This window comes from Electrophorus electricus, chromosome 22, assembly GCF_013358815.1.
Source record: "Electrophorus electricus isolate fEleEle1 chromosome 22, fEleEle1.pri, whole genome shotgun sequence".
In the NCBI taxonomy this organism is placed as follows: domain Eukaryota; kingdom Metazoa; phylum Chordata; class Actinopteri; order Gymnotiformes; family Gymnotidae; genus Electrophorus; species Electrophorus electricus.
Genome location: NC_049556.1, coordinates 10094855 through 10107726, shown reverse-complemented (window position 1 = coordinate 10107726; position 12872 = coordinate 10094855). Strand labels below are relative to the sequence as shown.

Sequence of the window (12872 nt, the reverse complement as noted above, 5' to 3'; positions counted from 1 at the left end):
ATTCTGTTTCCTAGAATTAAATTAAATTGCTACATATTTCATCTAAAAATCCGTAGCAGATTTAAAGGAGTGCAGAATTTCACTGTTCTGACAAATTGGTTGAGTGTGATATATAAGGGAATTAGGGGAATAAAAGTGCAGATTCTACCGGTTTGATTAAACTGGATAATGAAGTGTTGGGAAAAGTTGTGGACACACAAGTTGTGGACACACAAGATGTCTCTCAGGGACATGGATACCAGCACCCACAAACCACAGAGAGCAGATGGTTATAAAAGCAAAGTTTCTGGCTGGTGGCTGTCAAATGTGGTTTTTTTTGGCATATGACATTTAGTACCATGTACGGTTCAGTGATTTAGATCATTCAAAAATTCATTAATTTTTGCAGACTGATGTATTGCATGCTATAAACATAATCTGGATTTGGTCTTTGAAAATTCATTGATTCATTGAAAATCACTGACTGTTGGATTACTGCATGATGATACAACATCTAACCATAAATAGATCAGCTATAAGCCAGCCATTAAAAGAATGGGCATCATATCAGATGCAGCACATGTCTGTAAATAGACCTAAATTCTGTTACTCCATCAATCATTTCTAACCACTTGTACTCTTAAACCATACAAAGCCACGCTAGCTACTTTTAGGGCTGTTATTCAACAGCAAACAAAGAGGCACTAGATGAAGACAATGATATTTTAATGGCATTGTGGATAATGAGTTTGTACCCACCCACATGCACACACGCGCACACACACACACACACACACACACGCACGCACACACACGCACGCACACACACGCACACACACATGCGCACGCATACACACACGCACACACACATGCGCACGCATACACGCACGCACACACACACACACGCACACACGCACGCACACACACACGCACACACACACACGCACACACGCACACACGCACACACGCACGCACACACACGCACGCACACGCACGCACACACACACGCACGCACACACACGCACACACGCACACACGCACGCACGCACGCACGCACGCACGCACACACGCACGCGCACACACGCACGCACACACGCACACACGCACACACGCACACACACACACACACACACATGTTCAGTGCAGGGTGCAGGACTCTGGGGAGAGGGTTGGCAGGAGACACAGGCGCAGGGGGATGGCTCAACCTGAGAAAAACAAGCCCACCAGTGAGAATGGGGGACTTTTCATCATGGATTGCTGTCAGGGACAGGAGAGACACACACACTCCAGTCCACACGACTACCCGCCGCCTGCCTCACGCACCGTTGGGCTCATCTGCTGAATTTCTGTTGCCGAGCTCCACATTTAATGTGATGTAATAATCCTGTCTCTGGAATACCTGAGGGCACAAATGAATCATTAAACTCAGACACACTGACACACACATACACACATACATATAATTATTGGATAAATAGCCCACACCCTCTAACATGCACTCTGCACACACACACACACACACCCACACACACACTCACACACACACACACACACACACACAAGCATGCACGCACGCATGCACACACACACACCCACACACGCACCCACACAGACAAATGCACATACCCAACTTCTGTTCCAGGAGACTCTCCTTGTGCCCACAGACATTCACTTGAGAGAGAGCGCGCGAGCCCTGATGCGGGTGCGAGCGCGCCCGTGCGCATCCCTGCGGACAAGCCCGTCGCGTGGACAATGCATCTGGGAGCATGAGTGCCGTGGAGAAGGAGCATGGCATTGTGTGTCAGAAGGCAGTGGTCCTCATAGCCAACCTCTGTACCCAGGACAGCCCGCTGGTGGACCGCGACACCTGCGAGGAGTTCCTCTTCCTGATTTCCAGACAGGACTACGGTGTTGACCAACCAGGTCAGTTATTTATCCATTTATTGTGGTGTCCTGTTCTTGCTGCTTTAACTTATAGTTTAGATTTTTACCTTTTTATACTTAGAAACTGTATAGACATGGTGTAAAATGATAACAAAAAAATTCCCTATAATGTTTTTTTAATGATACATACGGATGGATGCCATATGAATTCATCCAGTGTAAGAGATAAGTATTATAGTATGTTTTATGCAGCAGTGCTCGATCTTATCAGTCTTTAGGGCAGGATCCCTCACTGTGGGACAAACTGCCCGTGTCAGCTGGGCTGATGTTTGACGAAAATGCCTTGTGAGGACTAACTTTAGTTGGGGGGGGGGGGGGGGGGGGAGTCCAGTACAGGACGTGCATTAGGTACATGTCCCATACTGGGGTTAATAATTGTTTTCCATACAAATAGGAACTTTAATGAGTTTTTATGTCCCTAGGGCAGAGGGCAAAGAAATATATCTGGAATAAGGTAACTTGTCTATGTAGATGATAGGTGGCATACAATAATTCCAATGCCCTGACATTAATGGGAAGTTCCATGAAATTGCTTTTTTTTCATGCTACAGCCTGAATGGCTGTAAAAATGTGTTATTCTCTCTGTGGTTTTCAATATAACTGTCTGTGTGTGTATGAAGGACAACATACTTCATAAATATGTGCTACATTTGCCTTTGGGAGTAAGTATGGAATAGCAAAAAGTAGCAGCCTGCAGGAATGTGAACGTGTCCATAATTCTCCTTGCACAGGCCTTCGTAACTCTCTTGTGGAGGTAAACAAGATCATGTCTGCTAGAGCTAAATCATTTCTCAGACGGCGCTAGATTGACGTTCAGAACAGCGGGTATTTTTTTAAAGCCGACCCCTTGCCCGCAGCCTCCCTAAGGTATGAAGATGGAGCCTCGGTGTGTCACGCGGAAATGGACTAAAGTCTCGCGTCACTCTGTGTTAGGCTGAGCAGGCCAGCTGGGGGTGGGGGGGGGGGAGGTGTTGTGCTGGGGGGAGCGCAAAATGCCAGGGCGTGTTATTGGCATTGCAGTGGGCAGCAGTGCCGCACGAGGGCTAAACAGTGGCACATCCTCCAGTTTTACGAGAGATTTAGTGCACCGGCACAGGCTCGTCTCGGATCACCTGATCCCCGCCGAAAATGTCAAAGTGCCCAAGGCACGTCCCTCCCCTCTCCGGCGTCTCTGGTGGAAAACGCCATGCCCAGAAACACAGACTCTGAGCTGCTTTCCGGGTTGAGAAACTCAAAAATTCTTCCTCTGTTTGAAGATACACTGCGTAGCATCACTCTGTTGTCTGGTGCATTTGAACCAGTTTTGCTTACACTGCATTTCATTCGGTTGTAAGAAAATGGGGTCCGAGGTTTCTATCGGCGGCACCAAAGCCGGGAACAAATCTGCCGTGTCTCCAGCTACAGGAGGCAGTGTTTCTCTCTTTATCGTGCTGCTGATAGGACATGGGCAATTGCTCCCTCCCAGTACGGTCTTGTTATGCCCAGCCTGTCAAACAAAACCAATAATAGCCCTAATGCAACTTTCAAATAAAAACCTAGTAATTAACAAGGCATCTGCGTGAGAACAGGTGCTGTAAATGACTTTGAAGCTGCTCTCAAAAGGCTGAACGCCAACCAGAATGAGGGGTTTTTGTGCGGCTGTGTGCCATAGCATACCTGCCATACAGGGACGCCATGGATAATCCCAGGATAATCCCGGCACCTGCAGGGGAAATGCTCACAGTGTAATCGTAGCAGCCCTCCCCTCCACTCCACAGGAATGGTCTTGCCAGATTCCAAACCCAGACGGTCCTTAATGATGAAGGAACCCACAAACGATCCGGACTGACTGATGACTAATCGCATGGGGAAGTTCAGGGTTGTAACACTGGCTCCTGTCAGGTCATGACTCATTCTCTCCGGCTCGGATCGGACTTTATTAATCCCAGCTTCCCGCCGGTGTTTCATATGGCTCGTTACAGGGGGGACTTCAAGACAAGTGCAAAGAGAACATCAATTGGAATGTACGACAATGAAGCTGAACCTTCCTCCCCCAAACAAAAAACATACACGAGCTAAAAAATAAGATTTTAGTAATGTGCATGTGCACACACACGCACACACGCACACGCACATACACGCACGCACACGCACACGCACACACACACACAAAACCTTATCCTGCTTCTTTTATGGACCTACCACTTCCAGCACCAAAAAGTTCTAGAATCGGCTAACAGCCAGTCCAGCGACGGGCGATAATACCCAGTTGCCGCGATGCTGGCGGCGCTGATTTGACAGCAAAACAAGCCCAGCAGCAGCAGAGGCTAATTTACATGATTATTATGTGTCTTTTGTGACACCAGGGTAATTGTTACTGTGGCAGCGGAGGACACGCGCGGGGTTGGGGGCCGAGTCAGGGGGCGGGGGCACCCAGCCTTTGACAGGAGAGAGATGACCAGAGAGCAGTCTGTTTGATTTAAGCACAGCCAGACAGAGATACATTAGCAGATGCACAGATATGCAAGCGTATGCGCTCCACACATGAATAGCTGTACTGGCCAATCCTGTACTCCTCGGTCCCTGCTGAGACAGTCACCACATGCTGCAGCCGTGCATGGCCCCGCCTGGGCTGGCAGATAAACCACAGGTTAAAATCAAACACTCTTTCCAATGAATGGGTCATCTGGTCCAGGGAGACGAGGCTGTGAATAATAGCCTTGAAAGGCGGATGCATAATTCTCGGACCTGAGGAAAAGCAATTGCTTTGCTCGGTGCAGGCACCAGGACTCTCTCCGACTTCAGCCGTCTCTTTCTGAGCGACACCTTATTCATTGTTTAATTTAGCTGATGCATTTGTCCTGCCAGGCACTTCTCAGTGATTCAGCGGTATCGCCTCTTCAGCTGAGGAACACAGGGTCATTTCACCTGTAAGGAGTGTGTTCCCAGGAAGAGAGAAAATATTAATATTAAACAAGAACCCTGTCTGTTGATTTAGCAGCTGCTAAAACTCTATGTATCACCAAGCTAGTTTTGTATATATTACCATTAATGTACAGTTCAACCTCACATATGTGGCCAAAAATCAGTTTACATAGGTTACCTTTATTTTACTCCAATCTGTCACAGTTTCTTGCATGCTTTGAAAATAAATCTGGGTGCAGCTCACATTGCAGGACTCACGATGGCTCTGATATTTTTTAGCACGAGCAATAACCCTTCAGTGGTTTTGTTTGTATTTGCAGAAGCTGACCCATCCTGTCTCTTTCACAATAAAGTGACTAGGTGGAATACCAGTTATACAGTATAAAGTTTCTTCCAGCAGGCTGTGCGGTGCTGCTGGTTCGGGCGTCACCGTCTTTGTGTCCCAGAGCAGCTCTCGTGTCCCTGCGTGTCCAGCTTGTTGATTTTGCTTCATGCGGTACAAAGCCCTGCGGGAGCCAGTGTAGCTAAGGTGGGACAGCTTAAGCAACGGTTGTGCTCGCTGGGAGGTGAAGGGGATGTGGGAAGGAGGGATTTGTGTCGGAGAGACGCTGCATCAACACCCAAACCCACCGTACGCCTCGAGCCATAAGATACGCTGATGTCCGATTTAGGAACCAGACTGTTTCCCTCAGACTGCCAGTGCACGTTCACCCCTTCCTCCCTCTACGGGTGGATCACGCAGGAGGAAAATCGTATTGTGCTGTTGGTGTCGATGTGCCACTCCCATGTACTGCAATAGCGGCGTGAGCCCAGACCCCTTCAACAAAAGCTGGAGGGTAATTGTGTGACAGATTAATGAAGGGCATGGTAGCATTTGCGACACCTTCTGCACTAATTGGTGGAGAACATTGCATACTTGAAAGACCAAATTAGTATCAAGTACAGCTGCGCTGGAAGGCCACAGCCAGTCAGCAGCGGTTCACTGTTAAGCGCTACAACAAAGCTCATATAGACACTCTTGAAATCTGCTCTTTGCTATAAACATTATTATTATCAACATTCCCATTAAACACAAAAAAGCTTTTGAGGTACCATAAAATGATATTGAATCCGAGTAAAGCAGCGCTAACTGTATGAAACCCACACAAAATGCCATGTAACCTAGATTGTCACTGATGGATACATTGAAAGGGGTGTGATGGAGTGTGAGATGTTCTGTGTCAGTGTAATGCAAATGAGTTGCCCCGTCTGGCAGTCGTTTCCTCAGCTTCATGCTGGGGTAAGAGACATGTCGCTTCTTGCAGCACAGAGAGCACATCTGCCCTGGTGGCAATCCATCGTCATTAGAGACGTTATCTTCTCCCATTTCCTGGAATCTGTTGCGCTCGGAAAGCTGTGTTTTCTTTTAAAGTGCCATTTGGAGGGCCCGCTGGGATACGTCTCTCAAACGAGCGCAGGCGAGCCAGCGGTGCCGATGAGACGAGGATGAGCGCAAATGATGTCAGGACACGACAGGGGCACCAGCAGGCAGGGTGAGGTGGGCTTTGAAGAGTTTCCTAGGAGCACCGAAGCAGGATGAGAAAATGTCTATGAGAGGGAAGGTCTAACACAGGTCTTAGAGTGGGGTGTGGTTTGCGGGCTGGTTTTAAGAGCCTTAAAGGAATCAGTAAGGCAGTTTGGTATTAGCTATTAAGCAGATACCTGACAGGAATTGTAAATTGATCTTGACACTGTGCTAGAACAAAGATATGCACATATATACATTCCAGTCTTGGACCCAATTGGGCCACTGGTGGATCTCGGGTGTTTTTTGTGCCATGCAGTTCAACCTGGATGTCCTTTGGTGAATGTGTTGTTCGCTCACCTCTACTTCAGCACCAGTGACACTTGTCGTTTTTCTGTGGGGACATTCAGATAGCACAGGCTTTTGTGCTTCACTGAGAAATATCCATTTCCAGCCCCCCCCCCCCAAAAAAAAAACCAAACAAAAAAACACAGGTGCCAAGATGCATGAGTCTGCTACGATTGTCTCTTGGTTGGTGTGAGGGTTATGCGCTTTGTTGACGTCGAAGACAGCGTTGGCTTTGGTGTTCTGTAATCAGGGGGTGCCAAGGGAGGTGGGGAGAGGGTGGGGTTAGAATGATTCTAAGGGCCTATTATTGACAGGGACCTTAGAAAAGTATGAGAATATTATATGGTCGTACCCAATACAATGTCATTTCATGGGGCCCAAAATCCCTTGCAGAACCCCTGTCTGGGATCCTGTTTAATAAGAAGCTGGAAGCAGGAAGAAAGCTTGCCTGGGACTAAGCCTTTAAGAGGCCTCGATGTACTCGAGATTCAAGTGAATCATCAGACAATGCAGGGTTCCCATGCCCCCTCCAGCTCCAGATTGCCAGTGTAATTAGGTTTGGCAGAAGCAGCTTCCTGGAGGAAAAATGGAATAAGTCAAACATTTCTCTGTGTCTTTAGAACAGGAATGGTCCCACACCTGAGCAACGAGTTGAGGGACTCACTGTGCTTTCTAAACTTCAGATAAGCATCAAAAGAAATTAGCCAATCTCAGGAAGTGCTGCAGGTCTTTAGTGGTTTTGGGTAATAGCTATGAGAGGGCAACGTCCACCCTGTGGCTTTCAGTCTGACACATCCAGGCCTGTCATGTAACCAAGAAAGAATTTTTCCCATTCATTCCCCTCTTGGGTGCAATGAGGTTATACCTGCTCCAGAGATCTAATTTGTTGCAGCACTGGGAACCCCAGAGTTCAATCGTTCCAGGGACCAGAGGCCATAATGGAATTTTACAGAGCAAGTGTTAAGTCCTCTATAATCAATACAGGAATTCAGGTCTCCATTTTTCGTTTCCCTGGCAAATACTGAGCAGAATGATTTCTACGAAATCTGCCAAGAATATAAAGGGATCATGCTGCAGTGGTCCCAGGATGAACATACAAACAGGTGATTTAAAGACCAGGAATGTCTGATGGTGAAAGTAATGAAGTTGGAGTCAGGGATGTGTGTGATAATACTTTTTCCTGTGGCCCTGCTTCTACGGACACAGGCTGTGGTGACCGGTAGCGAAAAGGCAGTGGCTGGATCACGTTGGCAAAGTGAAATTACTAAACTCCGGAATCAAAGAGGGCCATGGACACAAAGAAAGGACTGAGGACACAAACTGTCACTCGAGTCTATTGACGCGTTGTCTTTGTGACCAGCTGGTTCTTTTTTGGACTTCCTCATAAAGCCCCTGGGAAGGTCGTTCCGTCTAGTGTGTGAGGCAGTAGTTCTGAAGTTAAGTTGCTCGCTGGGACCCCTGTTTGAGTTGCAGGAAACAATTACCACAATCCCCAGAGGACGGATGTTTAAAAAAAATAAGATATATTGATCATAGAACTGGATCACTTCACCCCCTTTCTTTCACATGACTATTGCTTGTTCTAAAGCTCTGCCAATAATCAATTAGATTACCAGGTCCATCTCAGATAAGTCAGTCAGGTGACTTCTTCTCATGTGCAAATCTTTAGTGACAATGGAGCAAGAAGACAGAGACACAGGGATGGTGTGCTATCATTGCAGTATACCAATGACCTGTCTTATAGTTCTACCAAGTTCCTTTAGTTAACTGTGGAGGACACCAAGAGGTTGTACTTGTCTGGCCACAGTATGAACTAAATCCAGATGATAGCCATCACATGTCTGGGACCCCAGTGGGAGGAATTAGCTAATCTATTTGGAACAGACTTCTGTTATGTGTACATTCAGTTCCTGACCACCTTGCTCTTTAAAGAACAGGTACACTTTAAGATGCCCCAGATTTTCCTAATTAGCTGTTAACTCAGTGATCCTTGTCAGAAATTACCTCATCCAAACACTGTAGCTAATAATTGCTTCGTGTAAGAAATAAGTAGGTTAGTGTTACTTTATAGAAAATGACTCTGGAATGGCAAACTGCACATTGTAAATCCATCTGGATAGTTTTATTTGAGACTCACAGTTTGATAACTAGAAGGACACAAAGCCTGGCAATTAGTTTAATATTTAACACAGCTCTAAATTAGTGTTTTTGAGAAGTAAAACACTACATTTTACATTTTAACTTGAAAATCATGAAAACATTTTAACTTCAAAATCACTTTTTCTTAATTTGGACTTTTAAAGACAGACCTAATTATTATATTTTTGTTGTACTGAAAATATAGTTTAACATTAGCTAATATTCAGCTTCATAATGCATTTTTTGAAAATGAATGGATTGGTAGTTTAGCAAAAACAAAATGCAACAATTCATGAAATCCTCTTTTAAACTGTTTACTTATCTGCTCTGTATCTGTACCAACAATTTTTTAAACCAAGTGAAATATCACTTTAAACTAAATGATCAACAATCAAACAATCATTGTCCTTTTCTGGTTGCTGTTCAACAGGAGATCAAAAATTGAACTTGCAAATTCCTTGTTATATTGAAAAAAAGTACATGTAGACATGGGGTGTAGATATTTTTATTTCAAGTCTATAACTCTGAAAAGGTTTTGACAAGCCTTTATTCTATTTTTGTCGATGGGAAGACAAGAATATGAGTAATAGAAAGTCCTTTAATGTGGCAATTAATCTTTATGCAACAGCAGATAAAGTGCCTCTGTGCTTTCTGAACTCACCCGTCTCGCATGGCTTACAGACTCAGAGCTGATTAGGTCTGGATCTCACTCATGATCAGTCAATAGGCCCTGGGATCATTATAGTGGAGTGCCATCACCCCCACCCACCCAGCAGACCACACTTATTGTGCATCATATCAGGCAGAAATTGCTCGATAAGTTGTGTGCAGCCATCTTGACCCTAATTCAGCTCGGTGCCATAGATTTTCCAGTCTGTGAGCTCTCTGTCACCCGTGACTGAGTGTGATTTCATTATTCTGTGACTGTGGTCTTCAAGCACAGAAGACACCATCTTATAAATGAGGGGCCCAGAGAACGCTTCACGAATGTTTAATCCCAGCCCAGATGATTGCTTCTGTGTACAAGGAAATCTGCACTGGTGCATGTAATTAGGTACATGATAAGGAGTGTTGTTCTCACACGACGGTGCCTGGATGTTTCCTGTCACAGGGCCGTGAGATGCGTGGCCGTGGAGAGCAGCAGCGTCAGCGTAATGGAGGCAAAGCGAGGTTTATTTTCTGTTCTGCCTATTCACGCTGCTAAATACCAGCGTTCACTTTCTAACAAAACCAGATGCACTGTTTATCTTAACCAGGGACCGCACTTGAACGAGAAAAAAAAAAAAAAGTGCCCACTCTGCATTCACCTGAGCACAACAGCGATGTGGAGTGAATTCAGTGTGAAGAGCACTCCTGACCAAACACACACCCTCTCAGACCACGTCGCTCCCGCCTGAGATCGACAGGCAAAAATTGAGCAATTAGCAAATTTGTTATGTGCATGGAGGGAAATTACAGCGGGAATTCTCGATCCATTAGACGTCTGCGATGGAGAGAGGCTGTGTGGGTCATGCCCTGCATGTTAAGCAGTCATGGGCATGAGCAGCAGGAGGAGAAATGCCTGACCCCCACTGTCCATGTGCCTGACCGCCTAGCCGTCTCAATCTGTGTAGCTGCACGTCTGTCTGCAGGTCCTTCGGATTCTCTGTCCATCTGCATGTCTGCTTGCCTGAACCCTTTTTCTGAGCAAAAGGATTCTGGCAAGGGAGAGTTGAGGAAGTGTCTGGGTGTACCATGAATATTTAATTCAGTCTTCTGCGCTCTTGGTACACTTATCAATCAATCAAGTTAATTATGCTCTAAGATATGGTTCTACAGCCATCAGGCATAGTGATGACAAAAAAGATTTTATTATTTTTTTTGCAGTATATTGAAAAATATAGAGTCATATTCCAGTATTTAGGCAAGGAAGGCCAAATCACTGTGAAATGTTTAACAAACATTTATAGTGTGTAAGATACCATTGCCAAGGTCCTCTGCTGCCCGAATCTGATACACGTCACTCACTTTAAATCAGTTTACTGGGGTTCATGCTAGATAGAAAATACTGGATTGCTGCTGACAAGCAGGTCCCTCTCTTTCACTTTCTTTCACACTTTCTCACTCACATGCTCTCATACTCTCTTTCTCATTCCTTGTAAAACGCTATATTTTGGGTCAAGCTGGAATCAGCTGGCATAGAGGAAAAAACATAATATACAGACAAAGAGGTAAAACCCTACAATGTGTCCATCTATCCAAAGGCTCACAGTAAAGTGGAGACTTAAAGGAGACATATTTTGCTGTTTTTTTTTTTCTGATTTTATAAAACTTCCTGCAAAAGGAATCTATGTCTTAATTTAGCTTGTACACAGAGTATCCTTTCCTGTCATTTCTCCCACTAAGAAGAAAAGGTCATTTTTTCTGGGTGTTGATTTTTTTATTCCAATTAACCAGGCGCTCATTGTTTACCTCATTCTGGGGTAGGATGGGCCGTATATAACAGGTGGAGTGTATTTACCCCGGCAAACTAAAATGGTGTTGGTGACTTAGGACATCACGTCGGGGCCGTGCGTGTTTGAACTTGACTCCTATGAATATTTACGTCTATTAAACAGCACGACACTGTTAAACGGTTGTTTTAAAGGTTGTTTTGTTCATTTAACAAAGAGGCTATGTGTTTAACAATCTAAAGACGTTGCCAAAATATATCCATATTATAGGCACACTGCCATGCTTGTTTAGTTTTACTGGATGATGTTTTGTTCATGCTAAGTGAGACCAGGATTGGCTAAGTTATCTACCTAGACATATTGATACCATCTGTAAGACCTTTTTTACCAGCTCTAGTCTTCTGATCACAGTTTCTGATGCGGAGATAGCGATACATGCACTCATTACATCTCATTACAACTAATGCTCTGTTGTCTGAACTTTATAAAAATTATTTAGCAATTAAAGTATTTCCACAATTGTGCTGCAAGAGTACTAATGAAAAATGCAAACATATTACTCTTGTTTCACTGTCTTTAAATTGCTTTCCAATCATCTAGGGAATTTATTTTGAAATTCGTTACTCATTTACAAATGTATTATTGCTACAGCTCAAGAATGCTTATGGATTTTTATAGATATTTTCTCATCCCTCCATCTCACACATCACACTCACTTTAAATCCATCGAGTATCCTCAAAACCAGGCTTTAAATTACAAGTCACTGAGCTTTGAGTGTATTAGGTCCCATCTGTGCAATGGGTTACCCTGGACAACAAGACACAGTACATTTACCTGTTTAAGAATACTTAAGACCATTGGCTTTGTTGAAGTTTTATTTATTTGCTTGTCATTTATTTTATCCCATTGTATTTAATCTATTTTTTTTTTACCTAATTACTGCAGTATTTGAAACTTTGAGATGACACTGCCATGAAAGTGTGCTATATAAATAATAATGATAATAGTTATTATAAATGTTGTTATATACATCTCTCCATTGTCACATAATGTTGAAAGATCAAACCTTGTTGCAAATTTTGAACATTTCCCCTCAAGTTCGCTTCACAGTAGCTGTTTATGCTTGTGGCTGTTGACCAACCTCTCAGAAAACAGAAGTGAAGATTCTCACTGGCCTGATGTTGACGGCTCGGACGTGATGTTTGGAGCACAGGGCATCAAACAGCCAATCCCAATAAAGATGTGGAATCACGTTTTCATGGCACAATGACAGACACGTCATATTTAAATTATTCCTGCTGGAAAGTTCAAAACGCTCATCAGAGTTGTTCATCGTAACAATGTGTCAAAATGTTTTTTGAAATGAACTATGGTGGGAGCTTTAAAAACACACAGACCAAACCCAACACGTCATTTAAGCTAATAGTGAGTTCCCAATGTTAAAAGTCGATTAGGAATACTGGTCAAGAATGTCGGGATATGCAACCCTTTGCGTAACATGGAATCACTTACATATGAATGAGAAGTCCAGCATCCATTCAGCATGCGTCCAGCATGCATCCAGCATGTGGCCAGCATACGTCTGGCCTGCTGTCCAGCCTGCTCTATGACATGCCCTTCT

General features: G+C 44.4%; 1 protein-coding gene across 1 annotated transcript in view; it reads left to right on the top strand.

Annotated features, from left to right (window-relative positions):
• Window positions 1–1745: 1745 nt before the first annotated feature.
• syt6a (synaptotagmin VIa) overlaps window positions 1746–12872 on the top strand; it is a 49388-nt gene continuing 38261 nt past the window's right edge. Inside the window, exon 1 of the mRNA XM_027011993.2 lies at window positions 1746–1902. Coding sequence (XP_026867794.2) covers window positions 1746–1902 — 157 coding nt within the window. The remainder of the gene's footprint in view (window positions 1903–12872) is intronic.